Consider the following 13,325-nt stretch of genomic DNA (forward strand, 5'->3'; position numbering starts at 1 on the left):
GAAGAACGCTTTTTAGCGAGAGGGAGTATTGATGTATAGAGATGTACAGAGATATTGTGATTGGTCGAGACCAGTGATTCCTTTGAGCCTTAGGAGTTCCGGACTTCAACTCCCAGAAGCCCCAGACCGCTTAGACAAGGGAGAGGAATTTGGGGGGTTGAAGTCCAAAACAGCTGGAGGGCCAAGGGTTGAATATCATCCGCGGGGGTGAGGCGTTATGTCGTCACATCCGGCAGTAGCGAAGTCTTTGGTTTCCTTGGAAACCCTCGAGAGGAGAAATGGGCAGCTCTGGCTAGGCCCCCTCCGCCATGGCTTCCCTCCTCAAAGTGACCCCGGAGGTTAAGATGGCGGTAGACTCTTTCAGGGAGCGAATCACAGGAGAAGCCGAAGAGCTCGTCGCGCATTTTTTCCCGAAGAAGTTTTTAGAACTGGATGCTTTCCTTCAGGATCCGACTCTGAACTTTCGCGATCTCAGCCAAATCCACTCAGATGTGAGCTACCCTGTTCCCATCCTGCTGGGGCCAAACAGCCCTGCAGGGCCCAGTCTGAAAAAGAGGAAACTGGAAGGCAACTTGCAAGGCACCAGAGTCCTTGTGGTGCCTCAAGGGATGCCGAAGAGCAACCAGAAGCTGGTGGACATCCTGGAGAAGGTGAAACCCGAGATACGGCTGCTGATGGAGAAGTGCAACGTGGTCAAACTGTGGGTGCAGCTCTCCATTCCCAAGATAGAAGGCGGCAACAGCTTTGGGGTTTCTGTTCAGGAGGACACTGTGGCCGAGCTCCAAACTGTGGAGAGCGAGGCAGCGCTGCACCTGGACGAGATCGCGAGATACTACACCGCGCGGGCAAAGCTGGTTTCCAAAATAGCTAAATACCCTCACGTGGAGGACTACCGTCGCACAGTAACCGAGATGGACGAAAAGGGATATATCTGTCTGAGGCTCCTCATTTTGGAGCTGAGAAATCAATACGTGCTTCTCCATGACATGATCCTAAAGAATATTGAGAAAATCAAGCAGCCCCAGAGCAGTGAGGTAGAGGCTCTCTACTGATCAATGAACTGTTCAGTAGACTCAGTTACAGCCTTTGCCTAAATTTATGGGACTACCAAGTCTGAAAAAGCTGGCAGGAAACAGTCCTCATCACACTTTAGTTAAACGTCTACAGAAACACATTCCTAGTGCTTTCTGGTTGGTTTTTATTTGGGTGTTGGGGTTTGTCCCTCTCACTCATATTTTAACATGTGGAAGGTATGCCTCAGAGCTTCTTTTCCTACTTTTTTAAAAAAAAACATACGAAAGCAATTTGAGAACATACTGTAAGTCGCTTCTGGTGTGAGAGAATTGGCTGTCTACAAAGAAGTTGCCCAGGGGATGTCTGGATGTGTTACCATCCTAGTGGGAGGCTTCTCTTCTGTCCCTGCAAACTATAGCTGACAGATGGGAACTCACCCCATCTCACAGATTTGAACTGGCAACCTTCAGGTCAACAACCAAACCTTCAGGTCAGCAGCCCACCCAGCACAAAGCTTTAACCCATTGCACCACTGCAGCTCCTCCTTTTCCTACTTAGGTGGGGATAACACAGTGGCTGATTTGATTCAGGAGGCAATAATTTCCAGTTCCAGCAGTCCTGAATGCCTACTTGCCTGGATGAATGCTCCCTTCTTAGAGTACACCTACACTGTAGAATAAATGTAGTTTGGCACCACTTTAGGTGACATGGCTCAATGCTATGGAATTATGGGAATTATAGTTTTATAAGGCTTTAGCTCCCTGCCAAATAGGACAGGTGCCTCACCAAACTAAAAATCCCATGATTTCATAGCATTGAATCAAGGAGGTTAAACTGATGTCAAACAACACCACTTAGATCAGTGGTTCTCAACCTGGGGTCCCCAGATGTTTTTGGCCTACAATTCCCAGAAATCCCAGCCAGTTTACCAGCTGTTAGGATTTCTGGAAGTTGAAGGCCAAAAACATCAGGGGATCCCAGGTTGAGAACCACTGACTTAGATGCAGCTTATGGGCCCTTCCAGACAGGCCCTATATCCTAGGATCTGATCCTAGGTTTTCTGCTTTAAACTGGATCATATGAGTCCCCACTGGGATCAGATCCTAGGATATAGAGCCTGTCTGGAATGGCCCTACGTTTCCCCTTGACTGTTCAGCAATATCCCTAATCTTTTTGACTATTAGCTCCTCTCGTCCATTTGTCCCATTGTGCTTTTAGGTTCTCATCCATCTTCACTTTTCTACAGAATGAATTAAAGTTCACAAAATGTGTAACTGCTTTGTCTTTATACAAGGCACAAGTTTTGTTATTAGCTTTATTTGGCATCAGTATTGGACGAGGATTATTTCTGATTATTTATTGATCACCTTATGCGGCACCACACTCCTAAATAAATAAACTCAGAGAAAAAACTGACCAACGAGAATAACTGTTTTGTTCTTTTACGTGCAGGGCTCCATGCACAGATGTACAGGGATGGTGCTAGACAACTAGATGAGATGGAGATTATTATAGTAATTTACTCTCCCAGGGAAGCGTGTCTAGGATGACAGCAGGCGCTCTTGAGCATAAATATGCATGATACCAAACCAATGTGACACTTCCCCCCCCCCCCCCCCCGCCGCCGCCGCCTTTCTCAGTGAAAATGACAAACAGGAGTGCAAGTGAACAGACATCTCCTATTAAAACCTAATTCTTGAGGCAGATAAAAACAACAACTAGCCCTAAAAAAGAATACGCAGTGGACACATTGAGCGGAATTAATTCCAGCTCGCTGTAAATCCCAATTGCGGTTGACATCAATTTCCCCGCAAAACCATCGCAGTCTGGGAGCGGGAAACATCAAAGCAGTAAACAGAGAAGCCATTGCAATCCACAAGCGTGTGGACACTTAAAACAGAAAGGAGGAAACCATGAAAATGAACAAAATCTGGCTACTGGTATTTAAAAACTCTAAAATCAGGACAGTGAATAAAGAACAACACTCAGAAAACGGGAATTCCAGACAAGAAACAATCAGAGCCAGTTAGCAACTCCCTACAAAGGTTTCTCTCAAGTAGGAATCAGCCAGGCCTTGAAGCTGCAAGGCTTTTCAGTGCTAATTAAGGTGATCAACTGCAACATTCACACTTGCCTCAGGCAAACAAGTGTTCTTTCTACGTCCCACCCTGGACCTTCCACGGATATATTAACCTCCCTTGCCTAGTTTCCAATATACCTCACAACTTCTGATGATGCCTGCCATAAATGTGGGCAAAACGTCAGGAGATAATGCTTCTGGAACATGGCCATACAGTCCAGAAAACTCTCAACCTAGTAATTCCGGCCATGAAAACTTCGACAACAAATATTTAAACATTTCTACGGAGACATAGCGGCAGCGAGATGTCGCGGTTTGAGTGTTGGTCTCAGAGACTGCGAAACGGGGGTTTAAATCCATGGAAACTCACCGGGTGACCTTGGGGGAAAAGAGAAGCGAAAGCCACCCTCCCCTCTGAGCAAAGGCTGCCAAGAAAACCCCACGACACATTCCCCTCTGTATCCGAAACGGTTTGACGGCACACAACAATAACAAACCCATACACACGAAAGGGTTTTCGGGAATGGTAGTTCTTGCTCCTGGGGAGAGGCAGAACCTGTTCGCAACAAGACTACAAGTTCCAAGAGGCAACGGGGGCATGGGATTTAAGAGACAGCGCTTTCCTTCTCCCCCTCCTCCCCTTTTTTGTGGACATGGCAGGGATTGGCTGGCTGGGCTCGCCTCGCGCGGTCATTGGTCGAGCGCGCACGAGCTCCTCTGGCGGCTAGCTAGACACGTCTTCGGCAGCTGAGGGGAGCGCGAGGTGGTTCTCCTGACGGGGGCTCCGAGGGCATGGGCTGAGAGGAGCCGCAGAAGGAGGCCATGGCGGCCGTCGGGCTCAAGGCTGCGAGGGGCGGCGGCGGCGGCGGCATGTGGTGGAAGAAGGGCGGTGGGTCTGGCAGCCTCCAGCTGGTGGCCTCCTCCTCCTCCTGCCCGGGCTCCGGCAGCAGAGGCAGCGGGGGTCAGGCCAAGGCCAAGGCTCACCAGCAACCCCCGCTTTCCCCGCCCTCCGTCAGCGGCGGCAGGGCCAAGCGGGCGGCCGAGCCCAGCCGAGGAGCAGCCTCTCCGCCTTTGGGAAACCAGCCCCAGCCCGGCCCCATCGAGGGAGTCGACACCAAGGGCTACCTCTGGGCTAGGTACCACGAGATGAAGAAGCTGGTTCACGGTAATGAACATCATAGTAGTAGTGGTGGTGGTGGTGGTAATAGAGAGGAAGGAAAGAAAAGACCCTGTTTCTTTCAGGGCCCTTTCCGTTGTGGCCTCTCGCCGTGCAGCCCATCCCAGTTGTGGTTAATTCCAGGGCTTTTAGTACAGAATTTTTAAATCAGTCACAAAGGCGTCCAATGTATGAACAACTCTTTTGGGTTGTCGAAGGCTTTCATGAACGGAATCACTGGGTTGCTGTGAGTTTTCCGGGCTGTATGGCCACGTTCCAGAAGCATTCTCTCCTGACGTTTTGCCAGACATCCTCGGAGGTTGTGAGGTCTGTTGGAAACCAGGCAAGTGGGTTTTATATATCTGTGGAATGTCCAGGCTGCGAAGGGAAAAAAACTTTTGTCTGCCTGAGGCAAATGTGAATGTTGAAATTGGCCACCATGATTAGCATTGAATAGCCTTGCAGTTTCAAAGCCAGGCTGCTTCCTGCCTGGGGGAATCCTTTGTTGGAGGTATTACCTGGCCCTGATTGTTTCATGTCTGGAATTTCCTGTTTTCAGAGTGTTGTTCTTTATTTACTGTCCTGATTTTAGAGTTTTTAAAATACTGGGAGTCAGATTTTGTTCATTTTCCTCCTTTCTGTTGAAATTACCCACATGTTTGTGGATGTCAATGGCTTCTCTGTGTAGTCTGACATAGTAGTTGTTAGAGTGGTTGTTTGACCACTCTTAACAACCACTATGTCAGATTACACAGAGAAGCCATTGAAATCAAAACCAACACCTCCCAACAAAGGACTCCCCCAGTCAGGAATCAGCCAGGCCTTGAAGCTACAAGGCTTTTCAATGCTAATTAAGTTGATTAATTGCAACATTCACTCTTGCCTCCAACAGACAAGAGTTCTTTCTCCCATCCTGGACCTTCCACAGATATATAAACTTCAGTTGCCTAGTTTCCATCAGACCTCATAACCTCTTGCAAATTTAAGTAACTTTTAAGTACGGTATGTTTTTGTTTTATGTGTGATTTCTTCTTGTTGTATATACCAGCGTTGTATGCCAATTTTCTTGTAGTATGACAATAAAAGCTATGTGCGTGTGCCATGTGGCTTTCTATATGTCCTGTATATAATGTCATGGTATTGTAATTTAAAAGCAAATGACTTACTCAGTATTGAAACTCCTTAGTGACTTTTAGCCCACCCTGCATAAAGTCTTTGATGATTTGTTCAGTATGTCACTATTTAACTGTACTTCATAAGCAACTGAACCAACAGACCCTAAAAATATAACCCAAGGAACAATTTTGTATTTCTTTAAAATCAATTAAAATAGTTACATCCTACTCTACATCAAAGGGTCTCTGCACTTTATAATCAAATCAAATATAGAAGTAAATAATAGGTTTTTATATAAAGCCTTTGGCATTTGATGGTTTTATTTGGTTTGTTCATCACATTCCAAGTGTACTTAATTGTAAGTCTGTGTCTTTTAATATATTTATTTATTTATTTATTTTTCAAACTTATATGCCGCCACTCCCCTAGGGCTCGGAGCGCCTTACAAGAACCGGCTAAAATCAACAATTTAAAAAAATCTTTAAAAAATACCTTTAAAAAACATCTTAAAAAACATCCTAAAAGCACCTTTTAAAACATCAACAACAGAACTCAAAAGCCTATGTATTTCATTGGTTTTTCATTTTAATTTGTGTATTTCAACTTGCATAGGTTGTACCCTGCCTTGAGAAGGGATTGGTAATAAATAAAAATATGCTACTGTTGTTATTCTTATTGTTGTTGTTATTACTTGGTAAATGACTCAAGCAACAGACTCCCCAAAATACTCCCCTGTGAGCAAGATACTTACATCATACACTACATCAAAAGGTATCTTCAGAGTACAATAAAATCAAATTAAAGGTAAGATTAAAACATGGCTTTTATATAAAGCCTTTGGGGTGTGATGGTTTTATTCAGTTTGTACTTACTCATGGATTCAAATAGTTTTAACTTGGTTTTGTTGTTTAAAATAAATGGTTTAAAATGGTTATGGTGATTCATGTGTTTTAAATCAATCAGCACAATTTTAAACAGTAAAAGATAGTTCAGATTTTTTAAATTGTTTGATTGTATTATACTGTACACTGCAGATATCTTTTGATGTAGATTGGGATATAAATATTTTAATTAATTTAAACAATTGCCTTTTGGAGTATATTTTGGAGGATTTGTTGTTTGAGTTGCTAACCAAGTACAGTTGTATGATAATGAACTGAAAATACATTCTGCACCAACTCAATTGCTAATCTGTTTCAAATCATGGGTGTAATTTACACAGTACAAGTAGTCCCCAATACGAACAACATAGGTTCTATAGATTTGTTCATAAGTTGTATTTGTATATAAATCGTAACAAGGTTCATTTTTAAAATGTAACTCTGGCCAGATATAGATATCTACAGGGAAGGCCTAACACCCCTGTAACTTTTCTTTTGCTGTCTGTGCCCCTGTTCAGAAGATTTCATCTCACTTTCTGTGATAATTAGATACTGAAAAAATTGGTTTGTTATGGAAAAAAAGATTGGAGAGAAAGCTTCAGTAGAGAGAAAGGCTCAATGGAGCTGATGACATTTTCTTTTCCTTTTTCATATAACTCAGAACAAGATGTGGATTTATTGAATTAGATGTCCAGAGTTAGTGTAGAGTTGGCAGAGTTCAAAATAAGTTGAAAGTCAATTAGACCGCTAGCTAGTGTTGCTTAAGGCTTCTTGCTTTTTGGTCTTTCAAGTTTAAATGCTGCTTGTAGTACTGTAGTTTGAAGAGCTAGTTGTCATCAGAAAATAACATATTTCTTTGTCTGGGTATGGTCTTGCTTTGCTTTAGAAGTTTTTAGTATCTTGCACAATTCTGGTCTCATATCTTTATAACTGCTATACACTTGATCTCCCATCTGCTACTTAGAAGAACAGAAAAGGCCACACAACATAGTAGAGATAGTGGAGATGGTAAAGTGATAATAAAGGACTAAAAAGATTATTTGCGTTATACCAGTATTTGTTTTTCCAAAATAAAACTTAAACTGAAGTATAAGCCTTTCCTGAGTTACAAACATCTGACTTACAAATGACTCATAGTTGAGAACAGGGATGAAACAACAGGAAGTGAGAGAAATCTACCTTTCAGAAAGGAAGGGAAATTCACTTTTGGAAGAGTTATCATTGTGAAAAGGTGTCTCCACGGAACCTTTATCACTAATCCTTGTTTCCATAACTTACCAAATTTTTCAAAATCCAATTATCACAAGGACAGAAAAAGAGTTGAAATCCTCTGAACAGGGGCACGGATAGCAAAATAAAAGTTACAGGGGTGTTAGTCCTTCCCTGTGCTATCCAAAACTAATATATATATATGGTTGGAGTGACACTTAAAAGTGTATCTTTTAAGTGACTTACATACAAATTCAACTTAAAAACAAACCTACAGAATCTATCTTGTTTATAGCTCAGGGACCTCCTGTATCTGCAGGCTCTTGTGTGATGACAATACATTCAAGTCTCATTGCTACTGTATACGTTCCAAAACAAAATGAAGCCAGTCAACGATCTCATTGCTACTTCAAGAAAAGTAACTATTTTTTATCCATGCTTTCAACTCTAACATTATAAATGTCTTTAGTTAGATATGTAAAATTGTTTTATCTATGGAGCATTTTATTGTCCCTAGAGCAAAGCAGTCATACTGAGGAAGTAGCATTTGACCCATCATATCCTTTATATCTGTCACTTTTGAGTAGCAATTCACATGAATTCATTTCTTAGCTGTGGTGCTTGGAATGTTTTGCTCATTGATTTTGGGAAGCAATGAGCAAAACAGTTTGTGAAGGGGCTGAGTCAACTATTACATTCCTCATATAGCTGTATGCCTAGGGGCATTTTGGGACATTCTGCATGAAGACTTTCTTCAATGTTAACTGTAATTGGTTATCCTCTCTCCACATTGATCCTACTTACATGAACTTCCAGTCATAGTTCATGGGTGGGAAAGAACTGTACTATTCGATTTGAATCAAGGACAGTTGGTGGCTGTCATTTGAGAGTGCTCTAAAATACGCTTATGAAATGTTTTTAAGTTTCAAGGCAAAGGTCTTCTAGTTACCTAGATTCATTGTTAAAACAGTCTTGGGAGAACTTAAAAGTCTGGATATAAGAATGTTGAAGAATCTCTGAATGAGAGACTGGAAACAGCCTCATAATTCAGACTAGTATTACATTTAAATATAATTGTTAAGCCTGGATCCCAACCAGGCTTTCCTGAAGACCTTTTTCTCATGAACAAGGCTAAGATCAAGCAAAGGATCCTTGTGTAGAAATACAGGAAGGACTACAGGGCAAAGTGGGAATGCTTGAGACACATTACTACGTCCCATAAATTGAATCCCCTTTTCCTGCCAACAGGAACACACCTCAAGATTGCCACCTGTGTGTTTGGGCTCACAAAATAGAAATTCAGTTATTCATTTTTGCAGTGGAAATAGAAGTATGCATATTATATCAAAAATGAGTTTAGTTTAACTGAAAATGCCACATTCATTTCAAAAATATTATTGAATAGTGTTCCTTGGTTTCTGGTTAAAGAGGAAAGCAGATATTTCTTTCCTTTTTCTTGCAATTTAACAGTCCCAACTCCACATGGCATCTGATCAAACCCAAACAGTTGTTTTTCTGTTTGCTTTTTTCAGATCTCCTTCCACCAGGAGTCTGTAGTCTTCTCAATCCAGCAGCTATCTATGCAAATAATGAGATCAGCCTGGGAGATGTGGAGATCTATGGTTTTGATTATGATTACACGCTAGCACAATATTCAAATTTGTTGCACTCTATGATATTCAACACTGCCAGAGACATCCTGATTGAACAGTATAAGGTAACATTGTATTGTTTTTTAGTTTTCTAGTTATGAACTGATATATTTGTCTTTGCATACTAGTTAATCCATAATATATCACTGAAACACAATATTGGGTACATATTATGAGAAAAGAGTGTGTACATTATTTATTTATTTATTTTGCATGTTGGCAGCCTACTGTTCATAAAGGTAAGATGGACATCCTCGAGATTAGAAATAGCTGCTTAGGGTCTTTTCAACTAATTGTGATTTGCTGGTAGACTGAACTGGGACAAATTACTATTAATGTTGCTTATAGTGTAAGGAAACAAGGTAATAATTGAACATGATTTAAAATTGACTTTTTTCAATAAACTGTAGCTAACACTTAGGATCATTTTCCAGATTTTGCCATAAGAAGAAAATGTTTTGGATGTCTTTGGAACCATAGTGTGAGAATATCAGCTGGTGCACATAATGCTATATGAAAGCCTGTAAAATACCCACCCCTCCTGCTGTTGATCAGCTATAGTTTCCATCACCACATATCACTGACCATGCTGGCTTGGGGGCACAGAAACTGAAATGCAATGTGTGGAGGTCCAAACCCTGTGCTAAAGTTAGTTTAGCATTATGTACGAACTTAGCCATTGGGTCAATACTATGAATGCAATCCTCAGACATCTGACTATATGGGTTTGGTATGGCCAGACATTTTCATTTCTTTTTTAGATTTTTCAGTTTATATTTTCTGTATGTGGATAATTTTATTTAATACAAAAAAGCCAATTTGAATGTGTAAATAATTAAAAATTGCAGTTGATTTAGAAGGGAAAATGCAAATCTATTAATTGTTGGGAGTTGGAAAGGAAGAGTGTGTATAAGTCTGACATTTCACATCAAACTGTGGTTTAGCACTGAAGCCAAAAACAATTCTTAATATTAGTCTGCCTTTGGTTTTAATCTAAGTAATATTCTTTCATTTATTTGAAGTTTGTCTGTTAACAGAAAATATAGAAAACAAGTTTCACTTTATGTTCCTTTGGCTAAGAATAAATAAATAAATATTTGTATTTAGTTTAGTATCTATTTGAACCGGATTAGTATTGCTTTGACTTTTTCTTCAGCCAGACTTTGACATCTAAACATTTTATACATGTTATAATTGCTTCTTTTTATTGTATTGTAATCTATTTTGATATTTCAGTTGCTTCTGTTTTTGTTTGATTTTACCATTGTTAGCTGCCTTGAGTGCCATTTGTTGGAAGCAAGGTAGGGTATAAATTTAACTTATGTGGATTTATAGCTGTGCCTAAAAGGTCAAGCTTTAGATTTATAACTGGATAGTTTAGTCCTTGCTTGCTACATGTAGTGTTGGGAATATTTTGATTTAGTTTGGTGTATTTTTTAAAGGAAGAACTTTAGGTTTTTTCTCTAACACAAGACTCCTTCTTGTGGATGGGAAGATATAATGTGAAAATGCAGTATGTGTTCAAAGGCTCCTACTTTACAAAAGCCACGTGAAATAGAGAGCCAGAGGTCATGCAGGAAGTTTCATCACTGACCAGTGTCCCAAACTAACTCACTATCCACTATACCCATTACCAGTCTTATCTTCTAGGATGGTTGTGTTTTTTGAAGAAATGACAAGATATTTGCTTTCTAATTGAATGTTTTGCAGTATCCAGAAGGATTAAGGAAGTATGAATACATTCCAGGATTTGCTATAAGAGGACTTCACTATGATGTGCACAAAGTAAGTTTATACAAATTATTCATGCATTCTTATACACTTTCACTGCATTGGTGGAACTGACATAACCCGTGAGTTAAGTTTGCTCACTGGAAATACATGGATATTTTCTTAGAAAATAAGGTACCTTTGGAGGATGAAATGTCATTTGATAGATCTTTGAGAATGTGACTCTTAGAAGAGAAAATAGAATGTTTGCATAGCAAAATTTTAGTAACTACATTGTCTTGTCTTGCAAGTTCAATTAAATAACAATTTAGAAAGAAAGTAATACTTAACTGTAAAGGATTGCAATAAAGAAATTGGCAGCCTGTTTATGGATTAATCTTTTCTGATGCAAGAAGCAAATTTTCTATGTACTGACTTTGAGAGGAAATTAAAAAGAGGAACTTGATTTTAAAACCCCAGAAGCAGCTTGGAAAAATAGATGTGGCACAGACTGAAGTAAAAATATGTCCCTATTTTTGGAGCATACAGATGTGTTCACAAGGATTTATGCAAATAGATGCAGTGTCATATATATTAGAAAAGATAGATAACTTCATGAAATCATAAATATACGCCTACTGTATGCTCTAAGGGTATAACTATGATGCACATGGCTGTGGGTCACTTCATATGTTACATTAAAACTCACTTTAAGGAAGTTATATTGCCTAAGAAGCTAGCCATGGTTGTGTAAACCTTCTCAATGTGGCAAAAACTGACATGGTAAGAAGAATCCTGGCTGAGCTGGATGCAACAATAGGCCAATGCTACAGATAATTCTGGCTTATTGGTAATAAGCCTGATTCATCCCGCTAGCATGTATTGCTTGATTAGCTACTGCTGCTTACAGGAGTTGTACCTGTTGGGAAAGACTGTTCCCTCAAAGGACCAATTCACATTGGTATCATTCTGAGAACAAGTAAAAAAAAAAGTGTTTTTCCCCCTAAAACATTTGGGTCCTAATTGTTTCACCCAAGTTTGCAATTTGTTTTTTAACTGGTTTTAACATGTGGGTTTTTTTTAATTTTATCAGATTGCTTTTAGTCTATTTAAATGTTTTTGTTAAATAGTTGTAAATTTGCCAAAGATATTTTATTGTACACTAGCCTGAGATCACATAGGCACCTTCATATATATTATATAAATAACTATATAAGAGTACAACTTGGGCAGATCACTCTCTCTCAATGTCAGAGGTATCAGATCTTGTCAAGAAAATCCCATTATAGGTTTGCCTTAGGCTTGTCATAAGTTAGAAATGATTTGAAGATACACAACAAGTAGACAAACCAACCTGAATATCTCTTTCATTTAGTGTATTGTTTGGATGCTCTGGCTTGCTTCTGTTCTAGTCAGCCAAAGTCCTAAACCAAGAAAAATCCACAGCTTCTTACAATCTGACCTGTAAGGCTGAAGTGGAATAGCACGCATGATAAACATGAAAATAGACTTAATTTTTAAAGCCACTTCCACTTGTAGGAGAAGTCCAGCAAGCTTAATTGGGAAGAATACAGGAACATCATGTTTTGTTACAAAAAAAAGTTTGGAGTACTCAAGGTTCAGGGTTATTGTCTCTGAACATAACTGAAGACTTGTATATGTTACAGCACAGTGAAGGTCTTCAGCAGTATTTCTGTGACAAGTGGACCCTATCTGAAAATGCATGACAATAACAGGTGCTTAGCCCATATAGGTAAAGGTAAAGGTTTCCTCTGACGTTAAATCTAGTTGTGTCCGACTCTGCGGTGTGGTCTCATCTCCATTTCTAAACCAAAGAGCCGGTGTTGTCTGTAGACATCTCCAAGGTCACGTGGCCGGCATGACTGCATGGAGTGCCATTACCTTCCCGCCAAAGTGGTACATATTGATCTACTCACATTTGCATGTTTTTGAACTAAGTTGACAGAAGCTGGGGCTAACAGCAGGAGCTCACCCCACTCCCCAGATTCAAACCACTAAGCTTTCGGTCAGCTCAGCGGTTTAACCCGCTGTGCCATCAGGGGCTCCTTAGCCTACATATGCACATATAAAAAAATCAAGTTATCATGTTTTATCAAGTTAAGTATACGAAATCAGTGGCTTGGATATGGTGTCTTTTTGCTGTTGTAAAAATGGGCTTCTGGTCCTTTTGTGAAAGATTTTGAAAAGCAGGAAGTCCTTACTGTGGTTTCTTATTTGTTCAGGAATCTATTGGTAGAATTCTGCTGATGCACCATCTGGCACGCATCCAGTGTGCCCTCAAAATCTGCTCTGAAAGTATTGGAGTCTAATTCTGCTAGATCTCAGCAGCTATAAAAATTAAATGCAGGTGTCATTTTAGATTCAACCTATGAAACAATTTCACAATACAGGTCTGTTTATCCTTCAGAGCCTTCTGATGAAGATTGATGCTTTCCATTATGTTCAGTTGGGTACTGCATATCAGTAAGTTATATACGTATTTTTAA

At 40.1% G+C, this 13,325-nt stretch overlaps 2 protein-coding genes across 2 annotated transcripts in view; both read left to right on the top strand.

Annotated features, from left to right (window-relative positions):
• The first annotated feature begins 16 nt into the window (after positions 1-16).
• LOC100551722 (proteasome activator complex subunit 3-like) lies at positions 17-2,430 on the top strand. The gene has a single exon (XM_062970045.1). It carries the CDS (start codon positions 309-311, stop codon positions 1,050-1,052), a length of 744 nt encoding a protein of 247 aa, XP_062826115.1. The 5' UTR covers positions 17-308; the 3' UTR covers positions 1,053-2,430.
• Positions 2,431-3,809: 1,379 nt separating this feature from the next.
• nt5dc2 (5'-nucleotidase domain containing 2) overlaps positions 3,810-13,325 on the top strand; it is a 33,873-nt gene continuing 24,357 nt past the window's right edge. Inside the window, exons 1-4 of the mRNA XM_062970047.1 lie at positions 3,810-4,259; positions 8,989-9,173; positions 10,819-10,893; positions 13,247-13,302. Coding sequence (XP_062826117.1) covers positions 3,917-4,259; positions 8,989-9,173; positions 10,819-10,893; positions 13,247-13,302 — 659 coding nt within the window. The 5' untranslated portion in view covers positions 3,810-3,916. The remainder of the gene's footprint in view (positions 4,260-8,988; positions 9,174-10,818; positions 10,894-13,246; positions 13,303-13,325) is intronic.

This window comes from Anolis carolinensis, chromosome 2, assembly GCF_035594765.1.
Source record: "Anolis carolinensis isolate JA03-04 chromosome 2, rAnoCar3.1.pri, whole genome shotgun sequence".
Lineage (NCBI taxonomy): Eukaryota > Metazoa > Chordata > Lepidosauria > Squamata > Dactyloidae > Anolis > Anolis carolinensis.

Bases quoted from the DNA above. Each gene is read 5' to 3' on its own strand.
- LOC100551722 (XM_062970045.1), top strand. From the start codon at position 309: ATGGCTTCCCTCCTCAAAGTGACCCCGGAGGTTAAGATGGCGGTAGAC.